We start from the raw sequence: 23,658 nt of genomic DNA, 5'->3' as shown, positions 1-23,658 counted from the left end.
ATGGTGGGATTAGCTTAATTTGGCATCATGCTCAATACACCATGGACTGGTGCCTATATCTGTGATATATTGTTTTTTATTCTATATATCACTTTACAACAATATTTTTACAAAGTACTGAAGCAGTTACGTAAAAGATGTGTCAAAAATGTGTGCCTTCGAGTAGAAAATGCTGGTTGTAATTCAGCTGCAAGAAAAATTGAGTACAAATTAAAGTAGAAATTCCTTTGATTGTTTTCAGTGTTTTAGGTAATTAAAATACATTGAAATTCTGAATCTAATTTGGCTTCTTTACAGACATCTGTTCAACATTGTGGTCTAATGAGCCTGTTTCTACGTTGTGAACAACTCCGCTCAGTCCACCTAAACCTACATGATCTCCAGTTGCTAAACACTTTTGAATTCCCCCTCCCATTCCCATACTGACCTTTCTGTCCTAGGCCTCCACCACTGTCAGAGTGAGGTCCAACACGTATTGGAGGAACAGCACCTCATATTTCACTTGGATTGTATGAATATTGGCACTTCTAACTTCAAGTAACCCTTGCTTTCTTTCTCTCTCTCTCTCCAAACCTCTGTATCTCCCTCTCCCCTGACCCAGTCTGCAGAAGAGTCTCGACCCAAAATGTCACCTATTCCTTCTATCCAGAAATGCTGCTGGTCACGCTGAGTTACTCCAGCATTTTGTCTATCTTCTGTTTCCTTGATGCATGATTATGTATGATTCTAATACTATTAACCTTCACTATTATAACATGGAGTGAAGACAGACATGTAATGTTCATCTGAGTGTAGCCATTGTTAAAAAAGTTATCACTAATAGCATAAAGTACCAAATAAAAATAGTTGCATTTTGCAGAGAAGATGAGCAATGTTTGCTGAAGTTGTGCCATAGACTTCTGTTGTGTTCACTCAGGCCAGAACTAACTGTTGAACCTTCCCGAGGTGTCATGGACCTAACTTAATGAAAAACCTGTGAAGTTCTTTCTTAAGCGTGTTCACAGAAGGTGCGCTGCCATGCAGGCGGCTTTGCGCAGGATACGGTGCAGCCAGAGCTTGGCCGCTCGCTAGGGGAAAATAGGGTATGATTACGGGGGGAAATATTTGCCTGCGGGCCGGATGATTTCGGATTACGAGCCGCATTCGGCCCGGGGGCTGTAGGTTGCCAACCCCTGACATAGAAGATTGTATGGACAGAGTTATGGACCCATGTCACCATTTGCAGAGCTGTTTCTGTGGCAGGAGACTAGTATTGAAAGACCTGATCACTTGACGCTTAAATTGCAATGTCATCTTATTCAAATGTGATTTTGCAGGTGTGACATAATTTCAATATAATTTGTATTTCCTGTTGCAAGTTTGAAAAGGACTGATGTTTTTAGATTCCCAATTGTATCCAGATATGCAAATTGGTTATTGGAAATGTAACATTTTTATATGGCCATAAAAAAAAGTTGTGGTCCTGATCACTTAACCTATCCTGTTAATCTTGTAGATTTCATAAATTTGTTAAACAAGAATACATGGTTGTTTGTTACACTTATCTTAATATTTAGAACAATTGTTTGGATGAGATGGAGTGTACATTTTAATTTGAAGATACAAGTTATTGCAGGACCTAATGAGCTAATGTAGCGTACTTCGTTGTAATTATAAAGATCAAATGGTCATCCTTTTAGACTAGTGAACTTAATGCACCAAAAATATATATTTCAAGGTCAGTTTATTGTCACATGTACCAATTAAGGTACAGTGAAATTTGATTTAGCATACAGCCATACTAAAATAAAAACAACACGACACATAACTACATCCCCCACATTCCTCACTGTGATGGTAGGCAATAAAGTCCAATCTTCTTTATTCTCCTGCAGTCCGGACAGTCGAACCATCCACAATCGGGGCGATCGAAGCTCCCGCGGCTTGGAGCTCCCGAAGTCGGTCTCTAACCAGAGACCACGAGCTCCACGATGTTAAAGTCCGTAGGCTCCCGCGGTTGGAGCCCAAGTCGATCCCCGACGGGGATCACAAGCTCCACGATAGTAAGTCCGCAGGCTCCCGCGGCTGGAGCTCCCGAAGTCGGCCTCCAACAAAGACCGGCAACTCCTCAATGTTAGGCCGATTCGGGGAAAAATCGCATCTCCGTCGAGATAAGAGATTAAAAAAGATTACCTCCAACCCCACATAAAACAAGCAAAAGAACACTAAAACACATACTATCAAACAAACAAAGAAGGTAACATAGAAAATAGGTGCAGGAGTAGGCCATTCGGCCCTTCAATATGATCATGGCTAATCATCCAACTCGGTATACTGTACCTGCCTTCTCTCCATACCCCCTGATCCCTTTAGCCACAAGGGCCACATCTAGCTCCCTCTTAAATATAGCCAATGAACTGGCCTCAACCAAGAGTGGAACTCGCTATCAAAACATGGAGGGGACGGGGGACGCAATCTTTTGGCGGCCACACGCGCATGCGCACACTCACATGCACGACTTCGGAGGCTTAATCCAGCGCTAAATGCAGCTCAACTCTGCCTGTCACGCCGGGTTAACTACAGCCCTGTCTGGACTGACGGATAACAGCGCTGCTTCTCCGCGCTGGCCATATTTCCCGCAAGTTCAGGAAGGGTTGTAAGCTCACCTGGCGGGACAGGCAGAGTTAGCTTTAGCGCTGTTTCTCTGCGCTGGCCCGTCTGACTGCTGACCAAAGCTCCTATAGCAGAGGATCTTTGCTGCCGACCTCTCTGGTCATCCGCGGGAGGTGGGGCTGGGATCGATCCTGGCTGCGGATGAAGCGCAGGTCTGTGCCACGTCTCCTTCCTCTAATCACCGGGCACTATCCTCAGTCCCACCAAACTTGGGGGGGATGTCCCCCACCTCTCAAAACATGGAAGGGGATGTGTCCCCTCTGGCCCCCCCCCCCCCCCGGGTTTTCCACCCCTGGCCTCAACTACCTTCTGTGGCAGAGAATTCCACAGATTCACCACTCTCTGTGTAAAAAATGATTTTCTCATCTCGGTCCGTAAAAGACTTCCCCCTTATCCTTAAACTGTGACCCCTTGTTTTGGACTTCCCCAACATCGGGAATAATCTTCCTGCATCTAGCCTGTCCAACCTCTTAAGAATTTTGTAAGTTTCTATAAGATCCCCCCCTCAATCTTCTAAATTCTAGCGAGTAGAAGCCGAGTCTATCCAGTCTTTCTTCATATGAAAGTCCTGACATCCCAGGAATCAGTCTGGTGAACCTTCTCTGTACTCCCTCTATGGCAAGAATGTCTTTCCTCAAATTAGGAGACCAAAACTGGACTCAATACTCCAGGTGTGGTCTCACCAAGACTCTGTACAACTGCAGTAGAACCTACCTGCTCTTATACTCAAATCCTTTTGCTATGAATGCTAACATACCATTCGCTTTCTTCACTGCCTGCTGCACCTGCATGCCTACTTTCAATGACTGGTGTACCATGACGCCCAGGTCTTGTTGCATCTCCCCTTTTCCTAATCGGCCGCCATTAATTGGAAACGGAGAAGAGGTCATTCTACATTTTGGAAATGAAAGAGTTTGGAGCCAAAGTGAAGATGAAGTGCAAGGATGAAAACTCCATGGAGTGCTGGATTAGAAGAGGTCGAGGGTTTGATAAAGGGAGAAAAAGCATACTGTAGGTATGGAGGACCTTTGGGTCCATAGTGTGTGCCAGATATGCTTAAAGAAATAAAGAGAGCAAAGAGATTCCAAAAAGGCACGGATTGATCAGGTGTGGATTTGGTGGAAGATCGTTTCAGCCTAATGTAGAGTTTTTTGAAGACGTGAATTAATATTGATAAAGGCTGTGTAGTTGACTTCAGAAAGATCTTTGAAACGGTCCCATGTGGAAAGCAGGTCCACAGAGCTTGTGTGATCAAGGCAAGTTAGCAAATAGGATCCTAAATTGATAACAGGAGATGTGATGTAATGGTGGAGGGTTGCTCTCAAGCCTGTGACGAGATGGGCCGTAAGGCACCAACTTGTAAATACAGGTTCATAACTTGATCTTGACATTTGGCACATCTAAAGAGTTTTATGGGCCAGTGTCTACCAAACCGAATAAGAAGACTGTTTGACTGGGCCGCTACTCGCTGGAGTTTAGAAAGATGACCTCATTGAAACTTGTCAAATAGTGAAAAGGCTAGATAGAGTGGATGTGGAGAGGATGTTTCCACTAGTAGGAAAGTCTAGGACCAAAGGTCAAGCCTCAGAATAAAAGGACGTTCCTTTATGAAGGAGATGAGGTGGAATTTCTTTATTCAGAGGGTGGTGAATCTGTGGAATTAATTGCCGCAGAGGGCTGTGGAGGCCGTCGATGAATGATTTAAAGGTAGAGATGTATAGATTCTTGATTAGTACTGGTGCCTGGGGTTATGGGGAGAAGGCAGAAGAATGGGTTAGAGGGAAAGATAGTGCAGCCATGATTGAATGACAGAGTAGACTTGATGGGCCAAATGGCCTAATTCTACTATCGCATGACTAAGGCAAGAAGAGATAAACTAGTATGCAGTGAATATAAAGAATCCTTGTTGCTTCTACTTGGCCAGTACACTAATGATGGTCAAATTTGCTTTATAGGTTTTTTGTGAACTTTCATAAATTCTGGAGAAACATATGTAATTTTCAAAATTCTGTTCCATTTGGCTTCTGCCAGTTAAGGTAGCATCAGAGAGCAAAATGATTACTCCAGTAATAAATCTGATCCTATCCTACTTGTGTCCTTGGATAGTTTAGTACCTCAACATGAAATTTTAGTTGATGCCTTTAATTTTCATTGACATTTATTGCAGGGCTACCAACATTGGGTGAGAGTTGAGATTGAGAAATTGCGAGGGAGCGTAGCGACCGATGGGGGGAGGGTGTGTTCCCCCTCCCATAGTAGGCTCCGGAGGCCGCACCAACGCCCCCACTCACCCGGTCCGCTCCTGGCTCCGGGCCGGGGTTAAAACTCCATGGTGTGTGGACAGAGCGGCCGACGGGCATAGAGCCGCCGGAGGTGAGGGTGGGAGGTGTGTGCCGTGCCTGAAGGGGGAAGGGGGAGGGGGGTTGGTGCTGGGACCAACGCCGCCGTATCTCACCTATCACACCATCTGCATGGGAAAAACTAAACTACTTTTTTCCTCCCCAAAATCATCCCGCTGGCTGGTAGTTTGATAGCCCTGCTTTAAATCTAGTGCTTGAATCACATATCCTGGGAAAAAGACTATGCATTCACCTGATATTCCCCTCATGGTTTTTACTCGCCTCTAAAACAATTTTTGCTTTATTTTGAACTTTCAGCACCCGCAGATATTTGAGTGTGAGAAATTTTGTGATCAGTGTGAGAGCATGAGAATTTTGTGAAATGCATGAGTCTTACGCTCAAAGCGTGAGAGTTGGCAGTCCTGTCTAAGGCCAGGATGTGACAACAGACGCACAGGGAGACACATACACAAAGGGAACGCACACGCACACACACACACACGCACACACGGGGACACACACAGGGACGGACAGACACACACACACACACACACACACACACACACACACACACACACACACACACACACACACACACACACACACACACACACACACACACACACACACGGGGAGGCACACACAGGGAGCCAGACACACACACACCTTTCCTTCTTCACCTTTCTCCTCCCCCTCCCTCTCTTTCCTCACCCTCCCTCTTTTTCCTCACGCTTCCTCTTTCTCCCCTTTCTCCTTCCCTTCCTTCATCCCCTTTCTACATTCCCTCCCCTGTCTCTCTTTGCCTCCATCCCTCCTTTTTTTTTTCTTTCTCTCTCTCTTTCTCCCCTCCCTTTCTTTCCCGGGCCGCCCAATGGGGAGTCTGGCGGGCACGGTGTAGGGTGGATTGGCAGCGCTGGCGCTGCTGTGTGAGTTGAAGGGCAGGAGCAAAGATCCTATAGCAGAGCTATAAGATCTTTGGACAAGAGGGAGGGAGGGAGCGAGGTTGCCGCGGCAGCAGGAAGGGCAGCACTCGCAGACGGCGCACAAAAGCGCTGACACCCGCTGCCCGGGACCGACGCGCTTCCCCAATCCATGCAGATCCGCTATAGGATCTTTGCTGTGCAGGGACTGAAGACAGCCTGTCAGCATGAGAATTCCGTCGTCAGTGTGAGGGCGTGAGAATTGGCTGAAATGCGTGAGAGTCACGCTCAAAGCGTGAGAGTTGGCAGCCCTGTATATTGGCTGCCATAACAATCTAGAAGATGCGAGTGGGGGGGGGATGTGAAAATCATAGTTGAGGTAAGAAGCCTGTATTTACAGTTAAAACTCGTGCTCATTGATCTATTGCAGATCCAGAATTTTGTCCGTTCAACCATTTGAACCTCAAATGAAGTGACAGACATTAAAATAATGCGATTGTTACCTTTTTGAATTTTAGAATATTTAAATTCCCCAGCTGCCATAGTGAGTTACTGGTTTGATAACCTAACTGTGTCAATTTGAATTACTACATACAAAAGCTGACAATGCACTTACTTGATTGGACCTTATTCTTGTTTATTGCACTTGCCTTGGATACTGATTTATCTTTAAATTATGTGTTAGATTTTATAACGCTTCAGATGGTAAACCTCTGGAACTGGATGTAGTACGCTGAAAAGCTCTAGGTAGAGCATCACTCAGCACTGGAAGTTGGACAATTTTATACTGGACAATATTTACATTTTAATCAAGCCAATTAAACAAGCCAATTAACCTCCAAACCTGTACGTCTTTGGAGTGTGGGAGGAAACCGATCTTGGAGAAAACCCACGCAGATCACGGGGTGAACATACAAACTCCGTACAGACACCACCCGTAGTCTAGATCAAACCCCGGTCTCTGGCGCTGCATTTTGCTGTAAGGCAGCAACTCTACCGCTGCGCCACCGTGACTCTGACATACAGCTATATCCACACAATCACATCCAAAGTATAATGTTCATTAACACTAGTAACAAGAAATTAAGTTAACTTGAACCAAGAAGCCTGGTATATAACACTTTCATATTAATGTACTTGAAGCAAAGCAACCTCTAGTCAGCTTCTGTTTGTCAAATGATCCTGGTCATACTAACAATTAAATAGCACCAAAATCTTGTATAGCTGTTAGTAGACATGGAATGTTCCCAAACCACCCAGCTTTGTTTCACAAACATTTTTCCTACATTTAAACTCTACATGTGGGTTCAAGAGCGACAGGTGTCGCAGGGTTATACAAACCCAGCCTTTCATTAAAATATCCATTGGACCTGCTTTTTCTTGGAGTTCGAGGGATCTCTTTATTACCCAATTTGTTTCAGTACAAAGTGCAATGCATTTTTGAAAGAATGAATTCTTTTTGCACTCGGCTTTGGTGATGGTGAAATAACTGATAACATTTTATTGCTTTCTGGAAAGTTTTATTGCACTTTGCGAGTGCAAATGTAAGGAGAAAGTGTACAGTTTATAGCAGGGCTCTTAACAGCATTGTATAAAGGAATCTTGGGCTCCAAGTCCATAGCGCCCTGAAATAGTAACACAAATCGATAAGAGTGGTAAAGGTGGTGTATGATATGATTCATCGGTCAGGGTACTTAATATAAGTCTGGAAGTCGTGTTGCGACCTTAAAAATCTGGTTAGGTTGTATTTGGAAAAAGTCGGGAGAGGCAAGACAAAGTGTGGCAGGTGTACACGGAGATTGGGGGTTGATAGCAGGATGTGTGAGACATTCTGTTGAAGAGTTACAAATTGAGGATTGAATAGGGGAGGGGAGAAATAGATAACTCCAGCTGGTACAAAGGGGGGGGGGGTGAGGTTGGGGTGTTGTTAGAGGCTACCAAAAATTGGGGAATTCGATGTTTATACCATTGGATCGTAAGCTACGCAAGGGGATTATGAGGTGCTGTTCCTCCCATTTGCGTGTGCACACTCTGGCAATTGGGGAGGCCCAGGCCAGAAGTGTCAGAATGGGAAGGAGAGATAAAATGGTTAGCATCCGAGAGATCCAGTAGGCCTTCGAGACCGAGCATGTATTCGGCAAACTAAGATGCCCTGATCTTTGCCTTTTACTCCACTGGCCTCCTCATCCAATGCGTTATTCTCTAACGTTTCTGCCGTCTTCAACGTGATTTCACCACCAATCATATCTTCCTATCCACTCTTGTTCTGTAGAGATCACTTCCTTTTCAACTCCTTGGTTCACCGAATGCTTGCGATTGGTCCGCCGAGGCCTGCTGCATCTCTCAGTCGCGAACCATTTTAACTCGCCTTCGCATACAAACCTTTCTGTCCTGGGCTGCTTCCATTAAAAAAATTTAAAAAAATGAGGCCACACGCAAACTGGAGGAATGGCACTTCCTATTCAGTTTGGGTAGCTTACAACCCATTGAAATAAACATTGGATGCCTCAATTTTAAGTAGCCTCCCTTCGCCACTTTTTTTTCTCTCTGATGGTCTCGTTTTCATCTCTAACCTTTGTCCACCCATCTGCCAATTAAACCCCTTACCTGTATCCTCTCATCACTTGCCAGGCTTTTGCCCTGTTCCCATTTCTCGTGTAGCTCCCCCACCCTCTGCCACTATCTGTCTGATGGGTGTGGTAATGGAGGCAGATATGATAGTGGCATTTAGAGCCTTAAGGTAGACGCATGAATGTGCAGGAGATGGTGGAATATGGTCCATGTTCAAGCAGAAGGATTAGTTTAATTTGGCATCATGATTGGCATTGATATTGTGGGCTAAAGGGCCTGTTCCAGTGCAGTTCCATGTTCTACATTCTATATTGATTAACCTTTGGTACTGGCCTCCAATTTATAGCCTAAAATTTCAATAAGATTAATACAATGTTTCATTGTATTTCAATTTGTTCTCCGGATGTGGGTTGCATTACAAGTGTAATTGATTGAATTTATATTGATGCAGGGTCCATTAGGCTGGTGATGGTTCGCATACCCGTCTCTCCTGGTGATGAATGCTAATAATATCTGATTTGAGTAGTTTGGTATTTTTTTGAATAGTTGGCATTAAACCCCAACTGAGTTGGACATATTTATGAATTAGATTCAGTAGATGGTGCAAAGGCAATCGTTCTGAGTTACTTGAGAGTATAAATATCTATGAAGCTGGAGCAGTATGTTTCATCTAAACCTACTTGTCAAACTTGGTCACAAATATGTTGATGAAAGTTAGTAATACAATCTGAAAACTTGGGACATGCTGATCTGTCACTTGTATGTTTTCGTATTTTTATTATGGCTGTAATTTTCAATCAATACATAGATTTTATCATTATTGATGCAAAGGCCTGCGTTTATTACCCATCACTAATTGGCCTCAAAGGTAGAGGTAGCAGTGAGCTGCCTTTTTGAAAGTACTGTTAGGTTTTGAAGGTAAATGCTGCTCATTTGGAGGTTAGGTGCTTGAACCATTATAAATTGAATTGGTTTGTAACTTGAGAATAAACCATTTTACCCAATGTTCTTGTCATTTGGTAAAATCAAAGCTCATCTGTTAATGTTAAATTAACATCTTCAATATGTTTTGGGTAAAAACCTCTTCAATTCAAACTATCAACTGATTTGACTTCCAATTTTGACCTGAAAATTTCAAAGATTTACAAGCTGCCAACAAAAACAAAGCTGGTGGAGGGGCTCAGCAGGTTGAATAGCATCTGTTTTGTGGGTTGAGCGGCTGGGGAGAGAATGGAATTGATGTTTCGGGTGGAGAAGCTGCATCAGAACCGAGTTGTGAGGGAAGGTAGCTGGTATAAAGAGGAGGGGAAGGGGGTTGAGGCAGGCAGATAGGTGAATGATGCTGAATGAAGAGCCACTGATTTCCGAATATTGGAACGATGGGGTGAAATTGATTTCTAAAATTAAAAATAGAACTGGAAATACTCAACAGATCAGGTGTGTTAGTAGCCAAAACTCTTCAGGATATAGTAACAAGGAGATTGTACAGCTGAGAAATTCTATTTCCTTTTTATTCTTTCAAGTATAAGGATTAGCATTTGATAGACACAAAGTTGGAGTAACTCAGCGGGTCAGACAACAGCATCTCTGGAGAAAATGAATAGGTGATGTTTCGTGTCGAGACCCTTCTTCAGACTGAGTCGGGGCAGAGGGAAACTAATTTATTTGTGTTTTTTTTAACTAAATGATTATTAGCATTTGATTATTTTGACTTTTTTAAATCTGTCCATTATGCATTTAAAACTTGCACATATTTGAGAGTTAATTTGAGGATAGTGTTACCACGTGCTGCTCTATCCACATTATTCAATGTCGTGAACGCCATGCGTTTAAGATGCTGCGAAATAAACTTCTGTACATCTTGTGTTATAAGGGTAATAATCGGGGATTTCAAAAGGGAATTCGGTAACAAAGGTATGACAATTTGAAAGGGTGTGGAAGAAGATTGTGGATATGAGCAACTTGACTTCAAGGGCTGACAGGTGACCTTTTGTGGTGCAATGATTCAGATTCACATTGCACCCAGTTTTCTCTGTTGATTAGATGCTGATCAAACTGGTTGTGTTGTCTCGTGCTGCATTGAGCTTTTAGGCTGCTGATTGAGCTGCACAAACCTCAGCAAATGGTGAATTCAATCGCACTCCTAGTCTGTCTCATGTAAAGTGGAAGGACTAGAAGAAAGTGAGGCACTGATTTCAGTATATTGGAACAAAAGGGCAAAACTGATTTTATAAAATAATAAAAATACAGAGTGCTGGAAATACTCAGCAGATCAGGCAGGTGGTATCTGAGAAAAACAGTTAACATTTTGGGATGAAAATCCTTTGTCGGACAAAGGTCTTCAACCTGAAATATTAACTGTTTTTCTTCCCATCGATCATTTTCAGTTTCTTAGCCTTCCAGCGCTTGCAGTTTTGATTTCCACAAAACTAATTATCTGTTTGGCATCCCAGCTGCCATGCTAAACATCCACTCCCTTCACCACCTGTGGCTGCAGTGTGTATACCAGGTTACTCTGACCGCTCTGACCAACTTTACTGCTACAGCAAGTCTAGGACAGCAAGCCGTAGGAAAATTACCACTTGCAGATTTACTCCAAAACACAATGCTGGAGTAACTTGGCAGGTCGCAGCATCTATGGAGGGAATGGATAGGTGTAGTTTTGCATCAGGACCACCTTCAGACAGATTGTAGTGGGGGAATTAACCTGGAAAAGAGGTGGGGGTGGAACAAAGCCTGCTAAGTGATCCGTGGTTACAGATGGAGGGGGGTGATTGGAACATGAGTGGAGCAATTGACAAAGGCTGGAGATGAAAAGGAGGCTAAAGGGTGTCAGATAAGGAAAGTCAGAGGGAGGAGCGATGTAGCTGGAAGGGGCTGGAGGCATGGAACAGTGGGAGAAATGTGTGTTCACTGGGCTGGAGGACACAGGAAAGAGCAGGGCAGGGGGAGAATTAGAGAATTTAATAGCTTGTGGAAAAAGGGCTCAATCAGAAAATGTCACCTGTGCATGATCTCCAGAGATGCTGATTGATCCACTGAGCTATTCTAGTACTGTCTTTTTTTTGTGAACCAGCATCTACAGTTCCTTGTGTCAATGTTCATACTGTAGTGTTGGTTGTAAGCTACCCGAGTGGAATGTGAGGTGATGTGGTTCCAGTTTGCATGTGACTTCGGCAATTGAGGTGGTCCAGGACAGAGCGATTGTTTGGGAAGGGGAGTTAAAATAGTTAGCAGCTGGGAGATCCAGCTGGCTTTGGTAGACTGAGCGCAAATATTTGATGTAACGGTTGCCTAGTCTTCGCTTGGTCTCGCTGGTGTCTAAGCAGGCTACTTCGGAATTGCTGAATGCATTATGCAAGGCTTGAAGAAGCGCATGTGAACCTCTGTCTTACCTGGAAGGACTACTGGGTTCCCTGGATGGAGGTACAGGGACAGGTGCTGCATCTTCTGCAGTTACAGGATAAGTACTCTGGGAGGGATAGTTTGGGTGGGAAGAGATGAGTGAACCAAGGAGTAGTGGAGAGAGTGGTCTCTGCAGAAAGGGGACGGATAGGATGGGTGAATGTGACTGGTGGGAGGATCATGGTGTTCAGATTCTGATTTATTTGATCCTAATTTGAAGATGCGTCATTGTATTTTTGATGCTAAAGGAAATCTCGTACTTGAGGGTCATTAAACATGGGCAATAAGTGCTGGCTTTGCTAAGGATATCCATAAATAATAGCAAAATAATTTGATTAAACAGGTTGGAGGTGACCATTGTCCTGTGTTTCGGGGATGGGACAACCCCAACTCATTTATTATTTCTGGTTTAGTTGTTGACAACGTCTTGCTACTTGTGTGTTTGACTGCTTCATTGCCCAAATAATTTCAAATTATAATGAAGGCCATAATCCAAGGTCATGACTTGAAACATCAACAAATCTACTCCTCTCCACAGATTGTGCGGTCCGCTGAAAAATCGCCTAAGTGGGACAGACCCTTAACTCCCTTCTGTAAATTGTGTAATTCTATTTGCACATGGATGTAGTTTGCAAATCCTCTGACCCAGATAATCATCTTTTTTGGTGTAGAGAAGAAAATGCACGTTTGATAAGTATCAGGATAGTTAATGTCCACCTGAACTACTTTTACTTTTAGAATAATGAAGTCTGGAAACATGGCACCTCTAATGGTGTAGTTGTCCTATTATGGTGTCTTGGAGTGGACCATTAACTGTTCTTATGACTTGGATGTAAAATTACTACCAGCCAGTTTCTTCTATCTATCTGAGTATAGCTATTGGCTAGATACAAAATGCTGAAGTAACTCAGCAGGTCAGGCACCATCTCTGGAGAAAAGGTATAGATGACATTTTGGTTTGAGACCCTTCATCAGCACTGTTTTCATTTGCTAATTAGGTTTGCCAAGTAGTATTAGTTGTGGTATTACATTATTATTTTTTTTTTAATATAAGATAAGTATAACTTTATCAAATTTCAAGACCAAGTTGGTAGTAAATTTGTCTTCTACAAGGTGTCCTAAAATGAAGCTCATGGGAGGGAAAAGTAGTAGGTCTGGGGCTATAATGAGAAATTATTTTTTGAATTAAAGCTATTTTAGTACCAATTTAAACGATTTTTGTATTTATCAACATATTAAGATGTGATGAACAAGGTCATTTGTGTTTTCAGAAAACCCTTAAGTTTATTTTCTAATCTAGGTCAGTGACAGATCCTAGAGATGGAAAAAGAGTCGCACTCAAAAAGATGCCCAACGTCTTCCAGAATCTAGTTTCCTGCAAGAGGGTCTTCCGTGAGTTGAAGATGCTCTGCTTCTTCAAGCATGATAATGTAAGTATATTGAAACACAGAATGAGAATAGAGAACAATATGCAATCAATTTATTATTTGTGGATGTTAAACTTAATAGAAGTAGAAAGCCTGAAGCCAATTCTCCCTTTGTAATGATTTCCTGGTATTTGTTTGTCACTTAGACGACTACTATTAGGCGGCTTGAGCTCTACATTTTGAATGATGTTTTGGATTGGAACTATTGATGCATGCACCCGACACCTAACCTTGTAATGATTAATGATCACTGAAATAACTGAAGTTGGTTGGTCCAAATGTCCCTTTTTGTCTTTTGATGAGCTTTTGCAGTGGTCTCTCTTTGGCTCCCAAATGTTTGGTTTTCCCCCCAGCTTTGATATACTTGCTTTAGCCACTCGAGGATTTCTTTGACAGTGGTTTTGCTAGTTTTTAGTCTTCGTCTAATACTTGGGGAAAATTGCCTTGATGTCTTCAACCTCCATTTCAGAATTTGTATAGCTGGATCAATATGGTAGAAAAGAATCCAATAGTTAAAAATAATGCTCTTCACCTATTTTGCCCCTAATAAACATAGTCTGTTTATAACTATTAAGAGAAACTGTACCTTAAGTCACAGATTGCAGGACTTTTTTTAATTTTCAATGTTTTATCATGTGATTAACATTTTTGCTGCATGTTTCTTATGAATTTCTAATATTTTGTGAGACAATTATGTAATTGAGGTATTGGTTATCTAGTCATTGTTTTAACAGCATCTTATAATCAAAAATAAAAATGGATTTTGTGGAATTGATTCATTAGTGTCTAGCATTTTTGATTTGGGTTAAAAGGATTCATAAGTGGACTATTTGATCTATAATGAGACGTGCACTGTTATTAAAACAGTTGGGTTTTCTGCAATGATAGCAGTTGTTTTGGAAGATGTATGAAAATATGTTATAAGAGCATGTATAAAAGCGGCTGGATTTTTTGCCAAAATGGGGCTTTGAACATTTTAAATTTGGCTATTTTGGTTGTACCCTTTTGGGGGAAATGGATCATCATGGACTTTGAAGATGGATTGATTGCATCAGCTCGGCATAAATAATTGGCAATATAGGTATGAAATGAGCTGCTGTTTCGTATTGACTCAGTCTGTTGGCTCTCTCCCCCATGTTCTTTAACATTTTGGTATATTTGTTGGTATTATACATGATTATTTAGCATTTATCTGCAGCAGATTTCGTGGCCGAAATTTCTCTCAAACTCAGCATAATGTAAAGTTAACATGCCAAATGATCAGAACTTTCAGAATTAAATTTTGGCGCCTTACAGCGCCGGAGACCTGGGTTCGACCCTGGCGATGGGTGCTGTCTGTACGGAGTTTGTGCGTTCTTCCCATGCGTGGGACCGCATGGGTTTTCTCTGAGATCTTCGGTTTCCCAGTGTAAAATTGTCCCTAGTAGGATAGTGTTAATGTGCAGGGATCGCTGGTTGGCGTGGAAGTACATGTTTCCGAGATGTATCTCTAAACTAAAACTGATAAGGTAGTAGATGGAATCACCATCCTCTTTGCATCATTGTCAAGCAAACGATTAAGGCTCTTAAACCAGAACTTTGTGCCATGGCTCAGTGTACATTTGGCTTTGATTATTATAAATTTGATTCTGGCAAACTGGATTTTTTTTTGTCAGAGGTGACAGTTTCCCTTTTTTCTTCCGTATAGGACTGGAAACTGAAACTTGAATGACTTAGTGCAGGATTTGTACTTGTGTTCAGAGAGAATCCAATATTTCATTGCAGCTGTCAGTGTATCCCACAAACCTGCCTGACATAGTAAGTAGGGATATAACATTACACAACTATTTAACATACATGATCTTGTTTATTGTTTCCCAATGCTCTGAACTCCCATATTCATCGAGATAGAAATTCTAGGGTGTTGGCAAACAACTGGCAAACATCTGTTGCTTCATCATTGTATCACCTGACTTGCAGATCTATTGTTCAACACACCCTGTCCATGCAAATGCTTGTACCAAATTACTCATAATGAATCACGCCCAGACTTGTTTACAACTTTTCACAAACAAAATACTTTCCTGTAATGCAGCCTTTCATAAATTGAAGAGCATTCATAAATTGTGGGCAGTTTTGGGCCCCATATCTGAGGAAGGATGTGCTGGCGTTGGAGAGGGTCCAGAGGAGGTTTACGGGAATGATTGAGTTAACATATGAAGTGCGTTTGAAGGCACTGGGCCTGCACTCACTGGAGTTTAGAAGGATGAGGGGCGACCTCATGAAAACGTATTTAACAGTGAAAGGCCTGGATAGAGTGAATGCGGAGAGGATGTTTCCATTAGTGGGATTGTCTAGGACCAGGGGCCAGAGCCTCAGAATAAAATTACTTATCTTTAAAAAGGTGATACGGAATTTCTTTAGTCAGAGGGTGGTGAATCTGTGGAATTCATTGCCGCAGACGGCTGTGGAGGCTAAGTCAATAGATATTTTTAAGGCAGAGATTGACATATTCTTGATCAGTATGGGTTTTGGGGGTTATGGGGCAAAGACAGAAGAATTGGGTTGAGAGGGAAAGATAGATCAGCCGTGTTTGAATGGCAGAAATAGACTTAATGAGCCGAATGGCCTCATTCTGCTCCTAGTACCCATTAACCTGTTAAGCACTAGAAATCTGAAAAAGTTACTGGAAATACTTTGATATTAATGTGTACAGATTTTTCTGTTCATTTCAGCACTCACTTGTGCTTCAGGCAATGGCATATATCCAATTTATTTTTTAGTCATATCAAAACACTCATTTACATTGTCAATTTCAACTTGACGTAAGGAAAGTATTAAAGCTGAAGAGTAAACTTGCATTATGAGAAGTTGCACCATCCATCAAATGTTCATATATACTGATTACATCGCAGCTTGCTATTTATTAGTGTCTTTATTTGGGTTCTAGCTAGAATATATAAAATACGTTTTGGAATACTAAAAACACGTTCTGAAGGACACGAAGTGCTGGAGTAACTCAGCATGTCAAGCAGCATCTCTGAAAAACATAGATGGGTGATGTTTCGGGTTTGAAACATCACCTATTCCCATGTTCAGAAACACTGCCTGACCTGCTGAATGACTCCAGCACTTTGTGTTATTTTGTGTAAATCAGCATCTGCAGTTCTTTATTTCTATTTAATGATCTGCATTGATGCATACTAATTAACCTCTGTCTTTATTTTGGAACTCTTCTAACTTAATGTTTTTTGTGCTTTTGCAGTAACTTTGGTTGCTGTTTGAGTTATAGATTAAGCATTTTTTTCCTTTTAGCTGTTAAATTTTTGTTTGTCAGTTGTTAGTCTGTGAATTAGTAATGTTAGTTATAAAGCTAACGTACAGTTAAATACCTCATAGTTTGCTTCAGAATTGCTTGTAAACCTGGCTTCTTTTCAATCTTTTTAGCATAATATTAAGTGACCATTTGCAGGCCATTTAATTAACAACTGCTTGTATATGCATATGATTTTATATTCTCAATTAGTCTCACAGTTTCAAGAATAATTTCTGTTCATGGTTTTGAAGAAAAATAATAAGGCTATTTTAATTAAATACCCTTGTGACTTTATTTGGGTTTTTAAATAAGAGGTACTTAATGACTAAGTTAAAAGCTGGATGTCAAGAAGCATTTATCCTCAAACAGCCCCATCAATTGGATTTGGTTCCACTATGTCTATTCATTCATAAACAAAATCGGGTTTTGCTGGAAATACGGATATACAGAGTCTTCAGCTTGGTTTACCTCACTTGGCTTGTTGTGTAGTGCTGTAAGTGGGTGAGATATCCTTCAGCTGAGACGGGTAAGGGAATTTATTGCTCCTAATTAAAACACTTTCTAATATGACATACAACATGTAAAGGTTGAAGTTCCATGGTTTTGAGTGAGGATTTTTAAGTTGCTGGCGCAATGCTAGATATCATTCAAAATGAGGCTGAACAAGGGAATGAATTGTCAGTGGGAGAACACTTTGGGGATAGTGACAATAACTGGGTAAGTTTTAAAGTAATTATGGATAAGGATAGTTCAGAGATCAAACGTCTGGGGAAGGATGATTTCAATATTGTGAGACGGGATCTGGCAAATGTAGATTGGAAACGGAGAAGAAGGTCATTCTACATTTTGGTAAAGAAAGAGTTTGGAGCCAAAGTGAAGGTGAAGGGCAAGGATAAAAACTCCATTGAAAGCTGGATTAGAAAAGGTAGAGGGTTTAATGAAGGGAGAAAAGGCATACTGTAGGTATGGAGGACCCTTTTGTTCCATAGAGTGTGCTGGAGATGCTTAAAGAAATAAGAAGAGCAAAGAGATGCTAAAAAGGCACAGATAGATCAGGTGTGGATTTGGTGGAACATCGTTTCTGGCTAATTTAGAGTTTTTTGAAGATGTGAATTAATATTGATAAAGGCAGTGTAGCTGACTTCAGAAAGATCTTTGAAACGGTCCCATGTGGAAAGCAGGTCCACAGAGCCTAAGTGATCAAGGCAAGTTAGCAAATTGGATCCTAAATTGATAACTGGAGATGGGATGTGATGGTGGAGGGTTGCTCTCTAGCCTGTGACTAGATGGGCTATAGGGATCAGTGCTGGGATCCTTTCCTGCTTCTTATATACATTAGTGACTTTGAATGTTGGAGATATGATTATTAAGTTTACAGATTATGTGAAAATTGGTCATGGTGTTGTAAGTAAGGGTAGTCATGGGCTACAGAATTATATTGATTAGTTGGTAGCTTAGACAGGGCAATGGCAAGGTAAATTGGGCAAAGTGAACATCCATAATGTTTGGGACAAAGACCCATCATTTATTTATTTGCCTCTGTACTCTACAATTTGAGATTTCTAATAGAAAAAAATCATATGTGGTTAAATTGCACATTGTTAGATTTTAATAAAGGCCACTTTTTTTACATTTTGGTTTCACCATGAGGAAATTATAGCAGTGTTTATACATAGTCCTCCCATATCAGGGCACCATAATGTTTGGGACACATGGCTTCACAGGCATTTGTAATTGTTCAGGTATGTTTAATTGCCTGCTTAATACAGGTATAAGAGAGCTCTCAGTACCTAGTCTTTCCTCCAGTCTTTCCATCACCTTTGGAAACTTTTATTGCTGTTTATTAACATGAGGACCAAACTTGTGCCAATGAAAGTCAAAGAAGCCATTATGAGACTGAGAAAAGAAACAAGAAAAAAACTGTTAGAGACATCAGCCAAACCTCAGACTTACTAAAATCAACTGTTTGGAACATCATTAAGAAGAAAGAGAGCACTGGTGAGCTTACTAATATCGCAAAGAGACTGGCAGGCCAAGGAAGACCTCCACAGCTGATGACAGAATAATTATCTCTATAATAAAGAAAAATCTCCAAACACCTGTCCGAAGATCAGAAACACTCTTCAGGAGTCAGGTGGGGAGTTGTCAATGACCATTGTCCGCAGAAGACTTCATGAACAGAAATACAGAGGCTACACTGCAAGATGCAAACCACTGGTTAGCCGCAAAAATAGGATGGCCAGCTAACAGTTTGCCAAGAAGTATTTAAAGGAGCAACCGCAGTTCTGGAAAAAGATCTTATGGACAGATGAGACTAAGATTAACTTATATCAGAGTGATGGCAAGGGCAAAGTGTTGATGAGAGAAAGAACTGCCCATGATCCAAAGCATATCACCTCATCTGTGAAACACGGTGGTGGGGGTGTTATGGCCTGGGCATGTAAGGCTGCTGAAGGTACTGGCTCACTTGACTTCATCGATGATACAACTGCTGATGGTAGTAGCATAATTAATTCTGAAGTGTATCGACTACATAATGAATTCTGAAGTGAACATCCCATCTGCTCGAGTTCAAACAAATGCCTCAAAACTCATTGGTCGGTGGTTCGTTCTACATCAAGACAATGATCCCAAACATACTACTAAAATAAACAAAGGAGTTTTTCAAAGCTTAATAAAATTGCCAATTCTTGAGTGGCCAAGTCAATCACCTGATCTGAACCCAATTGAGCATGCCTTTTATATGCTGAAGAGAAAGCGGAAGGGGACTAGCCCCCAAAAAAGCATAAGCTAAAGATGGCTGCAATACAGGCCTGGCAGGGCATCACCAGAGAAGTCACCCAGCAACTGTGAATCGCGGACTTCAAGCAGTCATTGCATGCAAATGGTATGCAACAAAATACTAAATATTTTCATTTACATGACATTGCTATGTCCCAAACGTTGTTTCCCTGAAATGGGAGGCTATGTATAAACACTGCTGTCATTTCTATATGATGAAACCAAATGTGTAAAAATGGCCTTTATTAAAATCTGCCAATGTGCACTTTAACCACTCGTAATTTTTTCTATTACAAATCTCAAATTGTGGAGTACAGAGGCAAATAATTAAATAAAGGGCCTTTGACCCAAAGATTATGGAGCGCACAGTAATTCAAATTACTGTGAAGTGATATAATTTGGTAGTTCTAATATAGGTAAGATATATATGATGAGCATTGAGGTATGTTGGGCCCAGAGTGGGATGAGCGGCCTGTAAGGAGGAGCTGGTGAGCCCCCATCTCCCCCACCCATGGTCACGCTCAGCGGCAGGCCTGACTTACTGCCGCAAAGAATGACGTAGTGGGCCATGACCTGCCGGGGGAAAGCTCGGAAGCAGCTGAGCTCAACCCGGAAGACGAGGAGGGAGCCGGTGGAGATGACAGACGCGAAGAGTGGGCCAGTAGGAGACGGACCAGGGAATTGCCTCAATGCCTTCAAAGTTGGCCGCAGGACACAGTCAGTCAGTCAGTCGGCCAGGCGAGGAGAGGAGAGGGAAGCTGGTTTGTGGGCCGAGCAGTAGAGAGTAACCTGGATCGGAGCTGCTCCAGTACATCGGCCACATGCATGGACAAGACTTCGGATTCGTCGTACATGGCGCCAAATTATAAGGTCATGAGGTCAAAAGGAATAGGAGTAGAATTGGACCATTCGGCCCATCAAGTTACTCTGCCATTCAATCATGGCTGATCTATCTCTCCCTCCTAACCCCATTCTCCTGCCTTCTCCCCATAACTTCTGGCACCTGTACTAATTAAGAATCTATCTCTGCCTTAAACATATCCACTGAATAATATCCATTATGGTGACTTGTGTTTATGTGATCTATGCAAAAATAATTTCACTGTGTAGTGCACATATGACAATAAAGCACCATTGAATGGAGGCAGGTACTCATTGTACGAATTGTTGTGATGAGTGCGTGAGAACTGCAGACCAAGTGCTGGTAAATTGAAATAGTATAGATGGAGTCTGTTGGTTGGCACGGATGTGGCGAGCTGAAGAACCTGTTTCTGTGCTGTTTGGAACTACAAAGCCGTTTAACCAGCGGACCAATCTAGACAGTTTACAAATTTGTGGCATATTAAGTTTGTTTAAATTCTGACATACTGTTATTTTTAATTAATTTAAATCATAAGATTATAAGTGAGGGGAATGATATTAGGCCATTCGGTCCATCAAGTCTACTCTGCCATTCAATCATGGCTGATCTATCTCTCCCTCCTAACCCCATTTCCATGACCTCTCCCCATAACCTCTGATACCCGTACTAATCAAGAATCTCCATCTCTGCCTTAAATATGTCCACTGACTTTGCCTCCACAGTCTGTGGCAAATAATTATACAGATTCACCACCCTCTGACTAAAGAAATTCCTCCTCATCTTCCTAAAAGAATGTCCTTTAATTCTGAGGCCATGACCTCTAGTCCTAGACATTCCATCCAGTGGAAACAACATCCTCTCCACATCCACTCTATCCCAGCTTTTTTGTGTAACCTTTCACTATTCTGTTTGTTTCAATGAGGTTCCCCTTCATTCTTCCAAATTTCAGAGAGTACAGGCCCAGTACAACCAAATGCTCATCGTATGTTAACCTACTAATTCCTGGACAATTTAGCACACTTTTAACACACATGTTATTTACTTCTACTTAAAGTCAGTACAGTTCAAATAATTGATGTCATATGATTTGCAAAAAAAATGATCCAACAGATTTATTCAGGAAACTGTCTACAAAATTAATTTTATCAAAGCTGTTAGCGAATTCTTTTAATTTTTAGTGGGAAGTAGATGCAGGAGGTTTCTACCTCTATAGTACAGGCCCATTAATATTTGTATAGAAACTCATGAATCATTTATCAAGGTGAATAATTTAGAAGTATTTATCTTTCAACATTTGGCACTGTTTAATGTTAAATTTCCTCAATAATTGGAGTAAGTTTTTTGAGATGTTAATAATAGTAAATTGATTTGATGGCAAATTTGAAAAATCAGATCGTCAAAATTGTATTGGCTATTCAAATTGATGATCCTTGTGTCTCCAGTTACAAATTTCCCCTGAACTTTGAAATATGCCAACTGCAACCTCTAGTTAGACTGCTAGTGGTATGATTGTACCACGGAATCTGAGTTTTGAAGATCATATCAGTCGCAGATCATATCATGATATTTTGAGCCTATTTCTAGAATTTATCTGCTTAATATACAACAATATACCACCTTCATCTTTGGTTCCTAAGATAAGTTTGTCAGTGATCATTAATTGCAAGAATAATAGATAGTGTGAGCTTTATGCTTGGAGTTGTACAGTGGTGAGATCAATTTATTTTTAAAAGTGACTTGGTAATTGAAGTGACTTGGTAATTTTATTTTACTTGCAATCTAGAAGTATGTAACACTTTTTTTTTAAAATTGTGATCTCAGTCATTGTGTCCATTTACCAGAAAACCTCAATTCTGGTACTAATGCTGGCAGCAAAGTAAAAGCAAAGTAATACCTTACCCAAAGTAGATTACATTCAAGGCTTGGATTTAGAATGGAGCACTGTGCCAAAGAGTCACTATAAATCTAAAGTTAAACATTAATCTGTGTCTTTATTAGCGCTGATTTGATGTAATGCTTCTTATGCATTTCTTCAGATTCAAATTAATTTAATGTCAAATGCAAAACAGGAAAATGGTGCAGAGATTGCAATCGAATATGAAGTAGTGCAAAAATCATGCAATAATGGAAGAACCAATTATGTAGAGTGAAGAGTGAGAGAGCATGGTAACTTGTTTTCTCTAGAACTTTGCAGGTTGAGGGGAGACCTGATGGATGCATATAAAATTATGTGAGAATAGATACAGTTGGAACCTTTTTCCCCCCCCCCCCCCCCCCACACACCAAGGTGAAAATGTCAAATACTAGAAGGCATAGCTTTAAGGTCAGAGAGAAAGCTTAAAGGTGATGTGCGAGGAAAGTTTTTTTTTTTTTACAGTGGGTGCCTGAATGGTGTATTGGGATGGTGGAGGAAGTTGATACAATAGTGGTGTGGAAAAGGCTTAAGAAAGGCACATGGATATACAGGGAATAGAGGAATATGGATCATGTGCAAGCAGAGGAAATTAGTTGAACTCGGGTATCGTGTTTGGCAGTGACATTGTGGGCCAAAGGGCCCTTTCTTGTGCTCTACTGTTCTGTTCCATGTACAGCATCTCTGGGAAGAAGATGTGATTCGTTCAGAAGTCTGATGACTGTGGGATAGAAACTGTTCTTAAGTCTCGATATCCAGGATTTCATTGTCCTATACTTTCCAGTGTGTGGAAGAGAGAAAGGGGAATACCCAGGGTGACGGGCATCCTTAACTACATTTCCAGCCTTCCTGATGCAATGCATCATGAAGATGGACTGGATGGAGGAAGTCATCACACTGTGATGGACTGGGCTGTTCTCGCAACCCTGCAGGACAAGTGGTCAAGAACAAAACAGTTGCCATCCTAGGCTGAGATGCATCCCATCAGAATACTTTGAATAGTGCATCTATAGAGGTTCGGGAGAATCCTTATGGACCTGCTCCATTTTACAAGAGTAAATATGCTGCTGCACTTTTTTGATCACTAGATCTATGAAGGGAGGTGGTTAGGTGGGTGGTAATGCGGTTGCCTCTGAACCTGAAGCTTTCGAGCACCTGTACAGCAGTTCCTTGATGACAGCTGGATTGTGTTTACCCTCCCTCACTTCCTTGGGTCAATAATCACTGTTTACTTGTTGCTGATGTTAGGTTGTGCTGACAGCATGATCTAAGCATGGTCTTCAGCGTGCCTTGCACTGGTCAATTCTTTCAATTGCTGCCAACTGAAGAGCATTGAGTTGCTGGAAATAAAATTACATATGCTGAAATTTGAAACAATACAGAAAATGCAAGAAGATCTCGGTCAAGCAGCATCTGTTGGAAGAAAACTTTTAATGTTTTGAATCTGGGACCCTTTCTCAACCGAGTTCCAGCATTTACTTTTGAATTGTGATG

The 23,658-nt window shown here is 41.4% G+C and overlaps 1 protein-coding gene across 3 annotated transcripts in view; it reads left to right on the top strand.

Moving 5' to 3' along the window:
• Positions 1-23,658, top strand: part of nlk2 (nemo-like kinase, type 2) — a 135,169-nt gene that overhangs the window by 46,174 nt on the left and 65,337 nt on the right. For all 3 annotated transcript variants that reach the window (XR_008725690.1, XM_055657584.1, XM_055657582.1), the window contains exon 2: positions 13,188-13,317. Coding sequence is in view for 2 of the 3 variants with exons in the window: in XM_055657584.1 (XP_055513559.1) it covers positions 13,188-13,317 (130 nt within the window). In the remaining variant the exon portion in view is untranslated. The remainder of the gene's footprint in view (positions 1-13,187; positions 13,318-23,658) is intronic.

The sequence above is a fragment of the Leucoraja erinacea genome, chromosome 28, assembly GCF_028641065.1.
Source record: "Leucoraja erinacea ecotype New England chromosome 28, Leri_hhj_1, whole genome shotgun sequence".
Lineage (NCBI taxonomy): Eukaryota > Metazoa > Chordata > Chondrichthyes > Rajiformes > Rajidae > Leucoraja > Leucoraja erinaceus.
The sequence above is the reverse complement of the archived record's forward strand: the minus strand, read 5'-3'. Positions and strand labels throughout refer to the sequence as shown.